Source organism: Sebastes fasciatus, chromosome 10 (genome assembly GCF_043250625.1).
Source record: "Sebastes fasciatus isolate fSebFas1 chromosome 10, fSebFas1.pri, whole genome shotgun sequence".
NCBI lineage: Eukaryota > Metazoa > Chordata > Actinopteri > Perciformes > Sebastidae > Sebastes > Sebastes fasciatus.
The window spans coordinates 20,703,663-20,720,468 of record NC_133804.1 but is presented as its reverse complement, the minus strand read 5'-3'; the positions used below and the strand labels follow the sequence as shown (position 1 = coordinate 20,720,468).

Genomic DNA, 16,806 nt, shown 5'->3' with positions numbered 1-16,806 from the left:
GATCTTGAAATGAGGGCATAACGCTGACACGTATTTCTCTTTTCACTGGTTTGATGGTGCTGTGTTACGAATTACAAAGTTGTCAGGTGATTTAATGAATGCTAACTATGTCGACAATGGTTTTGATTGTCTAAGAGCAATTTCAGAACAACACAGTTGATATAGTTCCATGGTATTTTACGGTGTGTTGGATACAGTACTCTGCAGTCACTTGAGCAATGGCAAGACATGTATTAAAGCTGTTTTGGGCCGCTGTCCATGGTGCTGAACAAGTCTCTTCCTTGAGATCTGGTTGCTGTCCGTGGTGCTGATTTTGCAAATTATATTCCGTGTAACTGAATAGAGACAAAGGGCGTTCAAAATAACTTCATAAATAAATATCATGTCAATGAATAACGATACTAATTTATTATATTACATTTCACAGATCACTATTGTTCTATGAACAGTATACCCGTTGAGCTCAAGTCTTCCAAAATCAACACATACATTTAGTAGTTGACTCAGCATTGATTTTCTCATTCATACCGTTTACTGTACCTTATAATAAGCATAAGCACTTTTGTTTTGGGCCGTCTTTCTGTATACAAAAGTGTCGCACGATGTCGCCAGAGACCATGATAAATTATTGTGTTCAACGTTCAGACACTCCTCCTCTATTTATGACAGAGAAGAAAACGTCATCAACTGGTAGTGCTTTGTGGAGATAGCGTTCAGATGAGTGGAGCCCAGCAGAGAGAGAGGACCCTAAGCGAGAATGGATAATTAAAAAACACTATTTTACTCTTTTCGTAGAGAGGCCAAACAGGAAGAAACCAGGATTTGTTGCTTTTGCCTTAACAGCGATGGCTGCTCGGGAACAATGGGATCATATCGGGGGTCTGTTTTTCACTCTGCTTTGTCTCTGCGGCTGGTCCGCGGCTCAGATATCCTATTCCGTTTCAGAGGAGGTGGACAAAGGGACAGCGGTGGGAAACCTCGCTAAGGATTTAAATCTCAATGTACAGCAACTCCATTCCGCGGGTCTTCAGATTACCTCGGGGTATAACAAACGGTATTTTGACATAAATCATGAATCTGGAGTACTTTTCGTTAGCGAGAGGATAGATCGGGAGGAGCTTTGTTCTAATACAGTAAAGTGCTCTTTAAATATAGAGGCCATACTGAGCAACCCTCGCAGCCTTCATCGCATTGAAGTTGTTGTTAATGATATTAATGATAATGCCCCGTCTTTTCTGGAAGAGATAACTACAATAGATATGTCTGAATCTTCATATGTCGGAGAAAGGCATCCACTGCCGACAGCTCATGACGCAGACGTAGGAGCTAACTCAGTGAAGACTTATAAATTGAGCCCAAATGATCATTTCTCTTTGGATATACAGAGCATCGGTGACCAGAGTGTGTCTGCTGAGCTGGTGCTGCAGAAAGCTTTAGATAGAGAAAAACAGGCTGTTATTGAACTCACACTGACTGCGATAGACGGAGGAAAACCTCCCAAAACGGGGACTTTACAGATACAAGTTAATGTGCTGGATGTAAATGACAATTCACCCTTGTTCAGTAAATCTCTTTACAAGGTCCAAGTTGTTGAAAATGCAAATATTGGAACAACGTTATTGACACTGACAGCTACTGATTTAGATGACAGTGTTAATGGTGAAGTTGTTTACTCTTTCACAGAAGGGGGGCGTTTAAATCCTGATGACACATTTGCCCTGAATGATAATACTGGAGAAATTACTGTGAAAGGCAAAATTGATTATGAGGAACATCAAGCATACGAGATTCGTGTTCAAGCACGAGATAAAGGCAATCCTCCTCGCAGTGCACATAGCAAGGTTTTAGTGGAAGTTATTGATGTCAATGATAATGCTCCAGAAATCTCGGTTTCATCACTCATGAGTCCAGTGAAAGAGGACGCTGAAATAGGCACAGCTGTTGCAATGGTGACTATCACTGATAAAGATGGAGGGAAAAATGGTCAGACGAACTGTAAGATTACAGGTTCCGTGCCATTTAAATTAAAATCAAACTATAAAAACTACTATTCTTTGTTGGTTGACGGGACTCTTGACAGAGAGAGTGTTTCCCAGTTTAATGTGTCAATCACAGCTACAGATGAAGGAACTCCCGCTCTGTCGAGCACAAGTGTCATAACTGTTCAAGTTTCTGATGTTAATGACAATCCTCCTAAATTCCTGGAACAGCTGATTAATGTTTATGTGAAAGAGAATAGCCCGATTGGAACTACTATTCACATACTGACGACATTAGATTCAGATTTGAATGAAAACGCAAAAGCAACGTATCACTTAATGAACAGCTCTCCGAAGACCACACAGATAGCTTCAATGGTGAACATCAACTCAGAGACTGGAGATATAGTCAGCCTGCAATCTTTTAACTATGAGGAGTTAAATACGTTTCAGTTTAAAGTTCAGGCCACAGACTCTGGTGTTCCTCCGCTCAGCAGCAACGTGACTGTGAACGTTTTAATCCTGGATGAAAACGACAATAATCCAAATATTCTCGCCCCCTATTCTGAGCACGGCTCCGTTAACAGTGAGAGCATCCCCTATTCTGCTGAAGCGGGATACTTTGTGGCAAAGATCAGGGCTGTAGACGCAGACTCTGGATACAACGCGCTGCTTTCTTATCACCTCTCTGAGCCCAAAGGAAACAACCTCTTCCGGATCGGAACCAGCACCGGAGAAATCAGGACTAAGAGGAGGATGAGTGACAATGACCTGAAAACTCACCCCTTGGTGGTGTTGGTTTCTGATAACGGAGAACCCTCCCTGTCAGCTACTGTGTCTATTGATGTGGTGGTGGTTGAAAGCACAGCTGACATCCAGACTCAGTTCAGACATGTGCCCATAAAGGAGGAGAGCTTCTCTGATTTGAACCTGTATCTGCTGATCGCCATTGTGTCGGTGTCAGTGATCTTTCTGCTGAGCCTCGTCAGTCTAATAGCTGTCAAATGCCACAGGACAGACGGCAGTTTCAGCAGGTACAGCGCCCCAATGATCACTACCCACCCTGACGGGAGCTGGTCTTACTCCAAATCTACTCAGCAGTATGACGTGTGTTTCAGCTCAGACACACTGAAGAGTGACGTAGTGGTTTTCCCCGCACCGTATCCACCTGTAGACGGTGAGCTGATCAGTATTAACGGAGGAGACACTTTTACCAGAACTCAGACTTTACCCAGCAAAGACAAGGTAAGAAAAAAATGGAACCGATTTTAATCTCTTTTTTTTCTCTTATACATTCTCAAATCCACGAAGAACTCATAATGTCACAGTTTCAAAACGTCAACTTTAGAAATGTGTGGCTCTCTGCTCGTGTCTTTGAATTTTGAAAACCTTGATTTGGTTTTATATAGTATATGATAAATGATGGCTGAGTTCCATTTAGCTGCTTTGATTTCAGGTTCCTGGTATTGCGCATGTTGACTCACTGGAACACTTGAATATAACAGAGCCGTCGTTAGTGTTACTATTATCACCTGTGATTTTCTTTCTATGGCAAGTCAAATGCCTGCTGTGAGAAAGGCCTATTATGCTGGATACGGTGTTGTGTCTGACTGTAGAATGCTTTTCTCGCATCATTTTGTAAACTTAAATTACCGGATAAGCATTTTTTCATTCGGTAGCATTTCAGTTGCATTTTTACGCACATAAAAAAAGCCTGTGAAAACATTTAGCCTCTCTTGGAAATATAATTTGCTTTTCAATACAAATAATATGAATGTAATTGTGGTAGATCTCCACGTGGTGACACTATAGACCGTAACATTGAGAGTTCCTGTGTAGTAGTTTCAGCTCCTCCCGGTTTTAGATGACGATGTGGCTTCTCCAGGCTTTGTCACAAAGAGAGAGCGAGAGGACAGAGGGAAGATCGGTTGTATTCATTTGTACAATATGTAGGCATATTTGACGCAGTCTACAGCTGTATTTTTTCATAGTTCTAAAATTCGTGACGGGTTTTCCTTGCATTTGGATGTGCGTTTAAATCACCTTATGGAATAATGCCTGCACCGATGAGGACGTCTATTGTTTGGTGTCTGGTGCTTGTGCTACTGGAGTGTTGCTGGGAAGCGGAGACTGGGCAGCTCTCGTATTCCGTGTCCGAGGAATTGAATCCGGGGACTTCTGTAGGAAATATCGCCAAGGATCTAAACCTCAGCCTTCAGGATTTGGAATCTCGTATGTTTCAGATTGTTACTGGATCAAAAAAAAAATATTTCGAGGTAAATGTAAAGACTGGTGGTCTCTTTGTGAATGAGAGAATAGACCGGGAGGAGCTCTGCGCGAAGGCACCAAAATGCACAGTCAGTGTAGAAGCCGTGATAAACAGCCCATTAAAGCTATACCGCTTAGAAATAAATATACTAGATGTTAACGACAACGACCCGGTATTCACGGAAAAGTCTCAAACTGTAGACATAGCAGAGAATACTCTGCCTGGAATGAAATTCGCTTTGTCGGAGGCCATCGATGCAGATGTGGGTAAAAATACGGTTAATTCGTTTAAATTAACACCAAATGAATATTTCTCTCTCGCTACAATCAAAGGAGGAGAAAGCGTGTCTGCAGAGTTAGTGTTACAGAAAACGCTTGATCGAGAGAAACAGCCTGTGATACATCTCACCGTGACTGCTGTAGATGGAGGGACTCCACCGAGATCTGGCACGTCTCAGGTCATTATTCACGTTTTAGACATAAATGATAATCCCCCAGTGTTTAGTAATCCCTTGTACAAAACTCGTATATTTGAGAACACGCCAATCGGGACAACTGTGATTACACTAAATGCAACCGACGCAGACGAGGGGACAAACGGTGACATAGTGTATTCATTAAGAAGTAAAGGGCAGGATCGTATATTAGAGATTTTTGATATTGACCCCATAACAGGTGCAATAACGGTCAAGGCTAAAATCGACTATGAGGAAAATAAAGCCTTTGAAATCCGTGCAGAAGCAAATGATAAAGCTCAGCCACCGATGTCTGCTCACTGTAAAGTGCTGGTAGAAGTAATTGATGTCAATGACAATGCCCCTGAAATCACAGTGACGTCATTGTTAAACACAGTGAAAGAAGACGCTGATTTGGGTACTGCTATAGCACTTGTGTCATTTTTGGACCACGATGGTGGCAAAAACGGCGAAGTTAAATGTAAAATCTTAAATCAGGTTCCCTTTAAACTAGAGACAAACTACAAAAATTATTATTCTCTAGTAGTTGACGGAGCCCTTGACAGAGAAATTACCTCCAACTACAACGTCATCATATCAGCTACCGATGAAGGGACTCCTCCTCTCTCTAACACTAGTGTTATTACTGTTCATGTTTCTGATGTCAATGACAACTCGCCTCGTTTCTCAGAACCAGAGGTTCATGTTTATGTGAAAGAAAACAGTAAAGTTGGGGTAATTATTAAAACCGTATCTGCATCTGATGCTGACATTGATAAGAATGGCCAGGTTAGATATTCATTTTTAGACAGTAACAGTAACTCAGTCCCCGTGTCTACAATGGTGAACATCAACTCGGAGACTGGAGATATAGTCAGCCTGCAGTCTTTTAACTATGAGGAGTTAAAAACGTTTCAGTTCAAAGTTCAGGCCACAGACTCTGGTGTTCCTCCGCTCAGCAGCAACGTGACTGTGAACGTTTTAATCCTGGATGAAAACGACAATAATCCAAATATTCTGGCGCCCTATTCTGAGCACGGCTCCGTTAACAGTGAGAGCATCCCCTATTCTGCTGAAGCGGGATACTTTGTGGCAAAGATCAGGGCTGTAGACGCAGACTCTGGATACAACGCGCTGCTTTCTTATCACCTCTCTGAGCCCAAAGGAAACAACCTCTTCCGGATCGGAACCAGCACCGGAGAAATCAGGACTAAGAGGAGAATGAGTGACAATGACCTGAAAACTCACCCCTTGGTGGTGTTGGTTTCTGATAACGGAGAACCCTCCCTGTCAGCTACTGTGTCTATTGATGTGGTGGTGGTTGAAAGCACAGCTGACATCCAGACTCCGTTCAGACATATGCCCATAAAGGAGGAGAGCTTCTCTGATTTAAACCTGTATCTGCTGATCGCCATTGTGTCGGTGTCGGTGATCTTTCTGCTGAGCCTCGTCAGTTTAATAGCTGTCAAATGCCACAGGACAGACGGCAGTTTCAGCAGGTACAGCGCCCCAATGATCACCACCCACCCTGACGGGAGCTGGTCTTACTCCAAATCTACTCAGCAGTATGACGTGTGTTTCAGCTCAGACACACTGAAGAGTGACGTAGTGGTTTTCCCCGCACCGTATCCACCTGTAGATGGTGAGCTGATCAGTATTAACGGAGGAGACACTTTTACCAGAACTCAGACTTTACCCAACAAAGACAAGGTAAGAGCCATAAAGAGCGAACACTATCAATCAGTGCATATTTTGTCTTTCATAGGCTTAGCTGCTTTAAGTGAAGGGAAATGTTGTTCCGTGTGTTATTATCAACACTTTAGCAATATAAACAGTCTGCTAGATTGTTTACATCTACCGTTTTTATGTAGTGCTTAAATGGGAAAAGCGCTCTCCATGGTGCTGATATCTCTCTGCGTGCCTCAGTCGTTGGAACATGCTTGAATTCATGTACTTATGGCTAACTGGTATTACTTGTGCCATAGCTTGTCGGTGGGTCTGGAAAAAAAATGAAATAAACATCGTTGATGTTTTTTCTATAAAGTTGCAAAACATTTTAGAATTATACGGGCTTAGACCTTTAGCAACAAAAACATAAACTGGTAAAATATGGAGGAATGAAATGAAGGGTTCTGTCCAAAATGATTATCTGGTTTGTAAAACGTGTTGTTTTGCTGGTTTGTTTTTCGGTGCTGGGAGCACACTATTATATGTGTATATTATTAATTTAATTGTCACTTTTTTTCACTTTACACTCATCGATGTATTATTGTCCCTCTTTCCAGTTATATCATCCTTCCCTGATTAATTTACTTTCCAACAACTTGGCTTCTTTCTCTGTTCTTATATTTTGTCTTTGTGACAAAACAAACATAACGTTTCACGGAATCCGATCATACATTTCTGGTATATCCTTTAAGAAACACCATTAACTCATGGGATGTAGTTTGTAAAGAATCCACTATGGTCTATCAAAGGAACGCAAGATGTCGCCCGAGACCACACATCCAATCGTGTACATTAATGACGTAAAACTCCTCCTCCGCTGTCGGTGAATCAGCCTGTCCGTTTCGTAGGGGCTGGGTTAGTAAACCACTTTCGTCTTGAAAGATGGTTCCTAAATGAAGAGCGCTTGGCTGTCTTGTGGATATTTCCCCGTTTTTGTGGATGAATGACGTTTATTTGCTTGGATTTCTCATCTAAACAAAAAAGAAGGATGAGTCGTCAACAGCGTAGAGAGGCCGTGTTGGTGTTGTGCGCCATTCTTCTTTGTTTATCCGGCTGGTCTGCAGCTCAGATTTCCTACTCCGTTTCCGAGGAGGTGGACAAAGGCACAGTGGTGGGGAATCTCGCTAAGGATTTAAATATTCAGACACAGCAACTGGAGGAGCGGGGATTTCGGATTGTATCGGGATACAGTAAGAAATATTTCGAGGCTAATTTGAGAACAGGAGCTTTGGTTGTTAACGAGAGGATAGACCGAGAAGAGCTTTGTCCAAATTTACCCAAGTGTTCCCTAAATATAGAGGGGCTATTGAGCCATCCTATGAATATTTATCGCATTGAGGTCAGCATTCTTGACATCAACGATAACACACCATCATTCCTGGAGCAAATCCATGTGTTTAATATCTCCGAGTCGTCCTCAACGGGAGAGAGGTATCCGCTCCCAATAGCTCAGGATGCAGACACGGGCAGTAGTTCAGTGAAAACATACAAGTTAAGCCCGAACGAGCATTTCTCCATAGATGTGAGCAGCGGAGGAGACGGTGCGTCCGCTGAGTTGGTGCTGCAGAAAGCTTTAGACCGAGAGAAACAACCCACTATTAGATTAACATTAACTGCTGTAGACGGAGGAAAACCTGCAAGGTCTGGCACTATGCAGCTTCTTGTGAATGTGATAGATGTTAATGATAACACGCCTTCCTTTAGCAAGCCGCTTTATAAAGTAAGAGTCAGCGAAAATGCACCCATAGGTACAACAATATTGAAGCTAAATGCAACTGACTTAGACGAAGGTCCACATTCAGACATCACATATTCTTTAATGAAAAGAGGAAATGTGAACTCTCCTGAAAAATTCATTGTCAGTCCTGAGAGTGGTGAAATCATTGTGAAGGCTAATTTGGATTATGAGGAAAGTAATGCATATGAATTACGAGTACAAGCAACAGACCAGGGTGCATCCCCTCGCACTGGTTATTCTAAAGTGCTGGTAGAGGTTGTCGATGTCAATGACAATGCACCAGAAATCTCTATAACTTCACTAATGAGTCCAGTAAAGGAAAATGCTGAAATTGGAACCGTTGTTGCATTGGTGACTGTGACTGATAAAGATGGAGGGCAAAATGGCCTTACCACTTGTAAAATCAAAAACTCAGTCCCTTTTTCATTAAAGTCAAACTACAAAAACTATTACTCTCTAATAGTTGATGGTCTCCTTGACAGAGAGATTGTGTCACAGTACAATGTAAGCATCACTGCTACAGATGAAGGTAGTCCGCCTCTTTCTAGCACTGCTGTAATCACTGTGCAAATTTCTGATATTAATGACAACGCACCTCATTTCCCAGAAGCCAACATAAATATTTATGTGAAGGAGAATAGTAAAGTGGGAGATATTATAGCAAGAACAACTGCACAGGATGCAGATGCAAATGAAAATGCTAAATTGACTTATTCATTAATGGATAATTATCCAAAAAGTTTTCCAATTTCAACAGTTTTGAATATCAACTCAGAGACTGGGGATATAGTCAGTCTGCAGTCTTTTAATTATGAGGAGTTAAGCACGTTTCAGTTTAAAGTTCAGGCCACAGACTCTGGTGTTCCTCCGCTCAGCAGCAATGTGACTGTGAACGTTTTAATCCTGGATGAAAACGACAATAATCCAACAATTCTGGCGCCCTATTCTGAGCACGGCTCCGTTAACAGTGAGAGCATCCCCTATTCTGCTGAAGCGGGATACTTTGTGGCAAAGATCAGGGCTGTAGACACAGACTCTGGATACAACGCGCTGCTTTCTTATCACCTCTCTGAGCCCAAAGGAAACAACCTCTTCCGGATCGGAACCAGCACCGGAGAAATCAGGACTAAGAGGAGAATGAGTGACAATGACCTGAAAACTCACCCCTTGGTGGTGTTGGTTTCTGATAACGGAGAACCCTCCCTGTCAGCTACTGTGTCTATTGATGTGGTGGTGGTTGAAAGCACAGCTGACATCCAGACTCAGTTCAGACATGTGCCCATAAAGGAGGAGAAGTTCTCTGATTTAAACCTGTATCTGCTGATCGGCATTGTGTCGGTGTCAGTGATCTTTCTGCTGAGCCTCATCAGTTTGATAGCTGTCAAATGCCACAGGACAGACGGCAGTTTCAGCAGGTACAGCGCCCCAATGATCACCACCCACCCTGACGGGAGCTGGTCTTACTCCAAATCTACTCAGCAGTATGACGTGTGTTTCAGCTCAGACACACTGAAGAGTGACGTAGTGGTTTTCCCCGCACCATATCCACCTGTAGATGGTGAACTGGTCAGTATTAACGGAGGAGACACTTTTACCAGAACTCAGACTTTACCCAACAAAGACAAGGTATGTGTTCTTCAGTAATAATGAAGTGCTTTCAGTTTACAATTGCTGTTATTGACATTTTTTGCTATAAGCTTTTGTTGTTATTCTGCATGCAAAAGTTAACAGAACCTGAAAACAAAGTAATAAAAGTAGTGATAATAGCTCTCCTGTTGAGAGACTTCACAAACTGTTCATGTGAGCATACATTGTAGATAATAACACAGAAATTCACATCAGTGATGGAATTCAGACAACTACAAATTTTGCAACACCTCGAAGAAAGAGCACCCATACTCATGTTTTTATGTTTTAAGGTCCTTCGATGGCAGCCTTTGAAAACAGGATTGTTTGATAATGTCGGCTCTAAACAGCTGATCAGCACACTGGATCTATTCAGTTTATAGCCTGAATGTACAGCGCTGTCCGTGGTGCTGAAATTAGTCTGCGCAATCGTTGCATTCTAACTCTCTGGATCCTTCTATTGTTAAACCATCTACATTGTTTTAGTAAAAACAATGACAGTATTACATTTGTATTCTTTAAGAGATATGTTGGTTGACTTGTTAATAATGCTAATTACGTAATTATTCTACATGAATAGTTAATGTTGCCTGAAATTCCCTCAAATTGAGCTTTTTTTGTGGATGCACTACACCACCAGGACTCTACTGTACCCTTGAATAGCTCCTTAAGTTTCCAGATTTACATTTGAAAATGGGCATGATTATATGTCATAAAAAATAACTTTTGATTTGTGTTTCTATGCGATGAAGCCAATCTGTGCAAACTATTCATATAACACAGCTTTTATAATACTGCAACACATTGGAATTTCTGTTACTCACATTTATGTTGACATATCTGTCAGTTACCACATGATGTCGCTGGAGACCACAGATATTATTGTTACAATATGTGTAAAACTCCTCCCTGCACGGGAAACCTGAAACCGTCATTGGCCGTCAGTTTATAGAGAGACACGGGATCGTGCTGTGGGGAGAAGGGCTGCTGCTACTGCTGCTGTGGAATCGCGTTAAAGAAGGATATATAAATACACTGGAAATACACGAGAAGAGAGATTCAGTGTTAAATGTGCAACGATGGGAAACGAGGGATGTGCCTGGATTCATATTGTTGCGCTGCTGTGTCTTTGTGACTGGTCTGCTTCGCAGTTATCCTACTCCATTTCCGAGGAGGCGAACAAAGGCACCGTGGTGGGGAATATCGCAAAGGATTTAAACTTGAATGTACAAGACCTAGAAAACAGGGATCTACGTATTGTTTCGAGTTACAGTAAGAAATATTTTGACGTGAATTTGCGGACCGGGAACATCTTTGTTGATGAAAGGATAAACAGAGAGGAGCTTTGTCCGAACACGGCACAATGCTCTCTGAGAATACAGGCTGTTTTGAGCAATCCAATGAATGTTCACCGCATTGAGGTCAGTGTTTTAGACATAAATGATAACTCGCCAGAATTTATTGAACAGTCATTTTCGTTAAACATCTCAGAATCAATGTCACCGGGAGAACAATATCTTCTCCCAATAGCAGTAGACGCAGACACAGGCAGTAACTCAGTGAAGAGCTACAAGCTGAGCCAAAACGAATATTTCTCGCTTGATGTGCAGAGCGGCGGAGAACACGGAGTGTCTGCTGAGTTAGTGTTGCAGAAAGCTTTAGACAGAGAGAAACAGCCGGTTATTAAACTTATCCTGACCGCTGTGGATGGAGGAAAACCTCCTAGATCGGGTACATTACAGATCAATGTAAATGTAGTAGATGCGAATGATAATTCACCAATTTTCAGCAAATCGCTTTATAAAGTACGTGTGCGTGAAAATGCTGCACACGGAACAGTGATAATTAAGATGAACGCAACAGATTTAGACGAAGGCATGAACAGTAAGATCCTGTATTCATTTATAAAAAGAGGAAATATTGATCCATCAAATATTTTTAATCTAAACTCAGAAACAGGAGAAATAACTGTGAAGGGGACATTAGATTATGAAGAGACGCCTGCTTATGAGGTTAGAGTTCAAGCAATGGATCAGGGCACCTCTCCTCGTAGTGCGCATGCTAAACTGCTGATAGAGATAATTGATGTGAATGACAATGACCCAGAAATATCTGTGACGTCACTCATGACCCCAGTAAAAGAAGACGCAGAACTGGGAACAATAGTTGCCTTGGTAACAGTGAGTGATAAAGATGGAGGAAACAATGGTGTAACTAACTGTAAGGTAGTTGGGTCTGTTCCGTTTAAACTGAAGTCTAACTACAAAAATGACTATTCATTAGTAGTAGATGGACCACTGGACAGAGAAAACACTTCTCTTTACAATGTCACTATTACAGCCACAGATGAGGGAAGTCCACCTCTGTCTAGTATCAGGGTCATTACTGTTCATGTTTCTGATGTCAATGATAACGCACCTCGATTTATGGAGCCTGTTGTTAATGTTTATGTGAAAGAAAATAGTCCAACAGGCTCCATTATTTCTACAATAAATGCATTTGATCCTGATCTGGACAGCAATGCAAAACTGACTTACAAGTTGTTAGATAGTTATCCCAAAAATATTCCAATATCATCAGTTTTAAACATCAACTCAGAGACTGGAGATATAGTCAGCCTGCAGTCTTTTAACTATGAGGAGTTAAACACGTTCCAGTTTAAAGTTCAGGCCACAGACTCTGGTGTTCCTCCGCTCAGCAGCAACGTGACTGTGAACGTTTTAATCCTGGATGAAAACGACAATAATCCAAATATTCTGGCGCCCTATTCTGAGCACGGCTCCGTTAACAGTGAGAGCATCCCCTATTCTGCTGAAGCGGGATACTTTGTGGCAAAGATCAGGGCTGTAGACGCAGACTCTGGATACAACGCGCTGCTTTCTTATCACCTCTCTGAGCCCAAAGGAAACAACCTCTTCCGGATCGGAACCAGCACCGGAGAAATCAGGACTAAGAGGAGAATGAGTGACAATGACCTGAAAACTCACCCCTTGGTGGTGTTGGTTTCTGATAACGGAGAACCCTCCCTGTCAGCTACTGTGTCTATTGATGTGGTGGTCGTTGAAAGCACAGCTGATATCCAGACTCCGTTCAGACATGTGCCCATAAAGGAGGAGAGCTTCTCTGATTTAAACCTGTATCTGCTGATCGCCATTGTGTCGGTGTCAGTGATCTTTCTGTTGAGTCTCATCAGTTTAATAGCTGTCAAATGCCACAGGACAGACGGCAGTTTCAGCAGGTACAGCGCCCCAATGATCACCACCCACCCTGACGGGAGCTGGTCTTACTCCAAATCTACTCAGCAGTATGACGTGTGTTTCAGCTCAGACACACTGAAGAGTGACGTAGTGGTTTTCCCCGCACCGTATCCACCTGTAGATGGTGAACTGATCAGTATTAACGGAGGAGACACTTTTACCAGAACTCAGACTTTACCCAACAAAGACAAGGTGAGTTGTTTGAAGCCTTTCACTCCTCTCTCCTTACTGTCGCATACATGACTTGCAAAGTTTACAAAATCTCAGAAATTCCCAATTAAGAATGACCCAATCATGAAAACATTTGTACAAATTTGCATTTAAACAGATAACAGCCTTGTATTAGGTTGTAAAATAGTGGACACATCCTGCAAGTAGGTTTGTAGAGCGCTCTCCGTGGTGCTGAAAACATACTGGTGTCTTCTTTGTCCTCCTGGGCTCACAATCCAAAAACACTGGCGTGAATTATGCTATCACTCATGCTTTCAGTTTCTTATGCTGTCAATTCATGAATTCTTTATGCTTGAAAAACAAGTGGCTTCTTACAAGCTGAACTATCTTCAAATAGTAGACCGTGGCGGTACTGTTGGCAGTTGTTATTAACCTATCTATGGAAAATATTGTTGATGCCTTTGAACTCATTATACAGTATGTTTTCAACAAGTTTTGGTATATTTTTCCATGGGTTAAAATAATTTCAGATTGTTCTGTAATTTTTCTGCAGTAATCTGTGACTATTTAGCCTGATCTTTTCCTCTTTACACAACCGGTTAAAGTAAAACTTTTAGTCTCCCTTTAAAACCTAAGGGTATATAATGTATCACACGTGTTGTAGTATGAGACATGCAGGGAGTGCAACTCTATTTTTGAAAGCATCTTCATATCTAAGTTGTACCGCGCGGGGTCGCTGATGACCACATGTTTTTGTGAGCTCGGTGTTTTCAGTCTCCTCCTTTCCGAGTGGTGCGTCAGCACACTATGAGTGTCTTTGTGAGAGGAACACAAGTGGCGATGAAACGGAGAGGACCGGAGTGGACGGGATTAAAAACGCTGGCCGATCGGGTGGCGTTTTATGGATGAATATAGTTTGTGTCGCGTCACTTTCTTTTGAAAGCAGCGATGGGTGGTGGAAGGAATAATCACGGAATACTCTGCTGGCTGTTCATGTTGTTTTTATCTGACTGGTGTGCTGCTCAGATATCCTACTCCGTTTCCGAGGAGGTGGACAAAGGGACTGTGGTGGGGAATCTCGCAAAGGATTTAAACGTCAACGTCCGAGACCTGCAAACGAGGAATCTGAATATCGTGTCTGGGTACAGTAAGAAATATTTCGAGGCGAATTTTAAAACGGGGGATCTTTATGTTAATGAGCGAATAGACCGCGAGGAGCTTTGTCCAAACACGGTAAAATGCACGCTAAACTTAGAGGCTATACTGAGTAATCCTATGGTGCTCCACCGCATTGAATTGGTTATTGTTGATTTAAATGACAACGCACCAACCTTCGTTGAGACGTCATATTCACTAAACATATCTGAATTATCACCTACGGGGGAACACTTTTTGCTTCCACTGGCTCTTGATGCAGACACTGGGAGCAATTCAGTAAAGACGTACAGGCTGAGTCCAAATGAATATTTCTCCCTGGATGTGCAAAGCGGTGGAGGACATAGTGTGTCTGCTGAATTGGTGCTGCTGAAAGCTTTGGATCGTGAAAAACAAGCAGTCATTAAGCTATCTCTGACCGCTGTAGATGGAGGAAAGCCTCCTAAAACCGGAACCTTAAGCATACATGTAAATGTTCTGGATGTTAATGATAACACGCCATCATTTAGTAAAACCCTTTACAAGGCACGGGTGAATGAAAATGCACCATCTGGATCATTAGTGATTCAACTGAGTGCCACAGATTTAGACGAAGGGGACAATGGGAGGCTCACGTACTCTTTTGTCAAGCGTGGAAACTTCAACCCTGCAGATATGTTTTCCATTAATGCAGAAACTGGGGAGATCACAGTAAAGGGTAGTTTGGATTTCGAAGCACAGGCAGCATATGAAATTCATATTCAAGCATCAGACCATGGGTTTTCGCCTCGGAGTACAAATGGAAAGCTGCTGGTGGAGGTAGTCGATGTGAACGACAATGCCCCAGAAATTGTGGTGACGTCACTCATGAACCCCGTTAAAGAAGACGCTGATATAGGAAGCGTTGTCGCTTTAGTGACGGTGACTGATAAAGATGGAGGCAAAAACGGTCAGTCTCGCTGTGCACTTATTGGTTCTGCACCTTTTAAGCTGACGTCCAATTATAAGAATTATTACTCTTTAGTTGTAGATGGACCTCTTGATAGAGAAGGATACTCCTCTTATAGCGTCACGATTACAGCTGCTGATGAAGGGACCCCGCCTCTATCCAGCACCAGCGTTATTACTGTTAAAGTATCTGATGTCAATGATAACGCGCCTCGTTTCCTTGAACCCGTGATTCATGTTTATGTGAAAGAAAATAGTCCCGTTGGAGCTCGTATCTGTACGATAACTGCAGTCGATTCTGATTTAAATGAAAACGCGAGAGTAACATACTCAGTGGAAGGTGATTCCAAAAGTATTCCTATAACTTCGGTTGTAAACATCAACTCAGAGACTGGAGATATAGTCAGCCTGCAGTCTTTTAACTATGAGGAGTTAAACACGTTTCAGTTTAAAGTTCAGGCCACAGACTCTGGTGTTCCTCCGCTCAGCAGCAACGTGACTGTGAACGTTTTAATCCTGGATGAAAACGACAATAATCCAAATATTCTGGCGCCCTATTCTGAGCACGGCTCCGTTAACAGTGAGAGCATCCCCTATTCTGCTGAAGCGGGATACTTTGTGGCAAAGATCAGGGCTGTAGACGCAGACTCTGGATACAACGCGCTGCTTTCTTATCACCTCTCTGAGCCCAAAGGAAACAATCTCTTCCGGATCGGAACCAGCACCGGAGAAATCAGGACTAAGAGGAGAATGAGTGACAATGACCTGAAAACTCACCCCTTGGTGGTGTTGGTTTCTGATAACGGAGAACCCTCCCTGTCAGCTACTGTGTCTATTGATGTGGTGGTGGTTGAAAGCACAGCTGACATCCAGACTCAATTCAGACATGTGCCCATAAAGGAGGACAGCTTCTCTGATTTAAACCTGTATCTGCTGATCGCCATTGTGTCGGTGTCAGTGATCTTTCTGCTGAGCCTCATCAGTTTAATAGCTGTCAAATGCCACAGGACAGACGGCAGTTTCAGCAGGTACAGCGCCCCAATGATCACCACCCACCCTGACGGGAGCTGGTCTTACTCCAAATCTACTCAGCAGTATGACGTGTGTTTCAGCTCAGACACACTGAAGAGTGACGTAGTGGTTTTCCCCGCACCGTATCCACCTGTTGATGGTGAACTGATCAGTATTAACGGAGGAGACACTTTTACCAGAACTCAGACTTTACCCAACAAAGACAAGGTGAGTTGTTTGTAACTCGAGACTAAATTTCTCTCTGATGATAATGCCATTCCATTTCTGAAAGACGTGTTAGGTTATCAAATTATCCGATTTTGAATAGTTTCAACATTTGCTGACTTTTCGTGATATATATTTGATGTATGGCTGTGAAAACAACTTGATACAAAGTAGTACTCTAGGGGATATACATGCAAATCGGCAATTACCTGATGATAGTTATTTATTTATTTATTTATTTTTCCCCGAAAAAAAGCCATTCACTT

The 16,806-nt window shown here is 42.3% G+C and overlaps 4 protein-coding genes and 1 pseudogene across 16 annotated transcripts in view; 4 read left to right on the top strand and 1 right to left on the bottom strand.

The window, feature by feature from the left end:
* The window catches only part of LOC141775507 (protocadherin alpha-C2-like), a 213,456-nt gene that overhangs the window by 140,764 nt on the left and 55,886 nt on the right, over nt 1–16,806 (top strand). The window contains exon 1 of one of the 12 annotated variants that reach the window (XM_074648946.1): nt 721–3,224. The exons of 10 other annotated variants lie outside the window; for them this stretch is intronic. In XM_074648946.1, the coding sequence (XP_074505047.1) occupies nt 846–3,224 (2,379 nt within the window). In that variant the 5' untranslated portion in view covers nt 721–845. Of the gene's footprint in view, nt 1–720; nt 3,225–14,167; nt 16,544–16,806 lie in introns of those variants that run through there. One more of the 12 variants, XM_074648951.1, reaches the window with a different exon arrangement.
* Nucleotides 1–16,806, bottom strand: part of LOC141775515 (fibroblast growth factor 18-like) — a 305,178-nt gene that overhangs the window by 267,247 nt on the left and 21,125 nt on the right. The gene's annotated exons all lie outside the window — the stretch shown is intronic.
* On the top strand, nt 4,264–6,646 carry LOC141775869 (protocadherin alpha-3-like). Its single transcript, XM_074649612.1, has 2 exons — nt 4,264–6,412; nt 6,629–6,646. The coding sequence occupies exons 1-2, from the start codon at nt 4,475–4,477 to the stop codon at nt 6,644–6,646; spliced, it is 1,956 nt and encodes a 651-aa protein (XP_074505713.1). The 5' UTR covers nt 4,264–4,474.
* LOC141775868 (protocadherin alpha-8-like) lies at nt 7,419–9,812 on the top strand. Its single transcript, XM_074649611.1, has one exon. The coding sequence runs from the start codon at nt 7,419–7,421 to the stop codon at nt 9,810–9,812; it is 2,394 nt and encodes a 797-aa protein (XP_074505712.1).
* Nucleotides 11,222–14,131, top strand: LOC141775867 (protocadherin alpha-5 pseudogene; annotated as a pseudogene).

Excerpts from the sequence above, each read along its gene's own strand:
- LOC141775869 (XM_074649612.1), top strand. The coding sequence starts at position 4,475 with ATGAAATTCGCTTTGTCGGAGGCCATCGATGCAGATGTGGGTAAAAAT.
- LOC141775868 (XM_074649611.1), top strand. The coding sequence starts at position 7,419 with ATGAGTCGTCAACAGCGTAGAGAGGCCGTGTTGGTGTTGTGCGCCATT.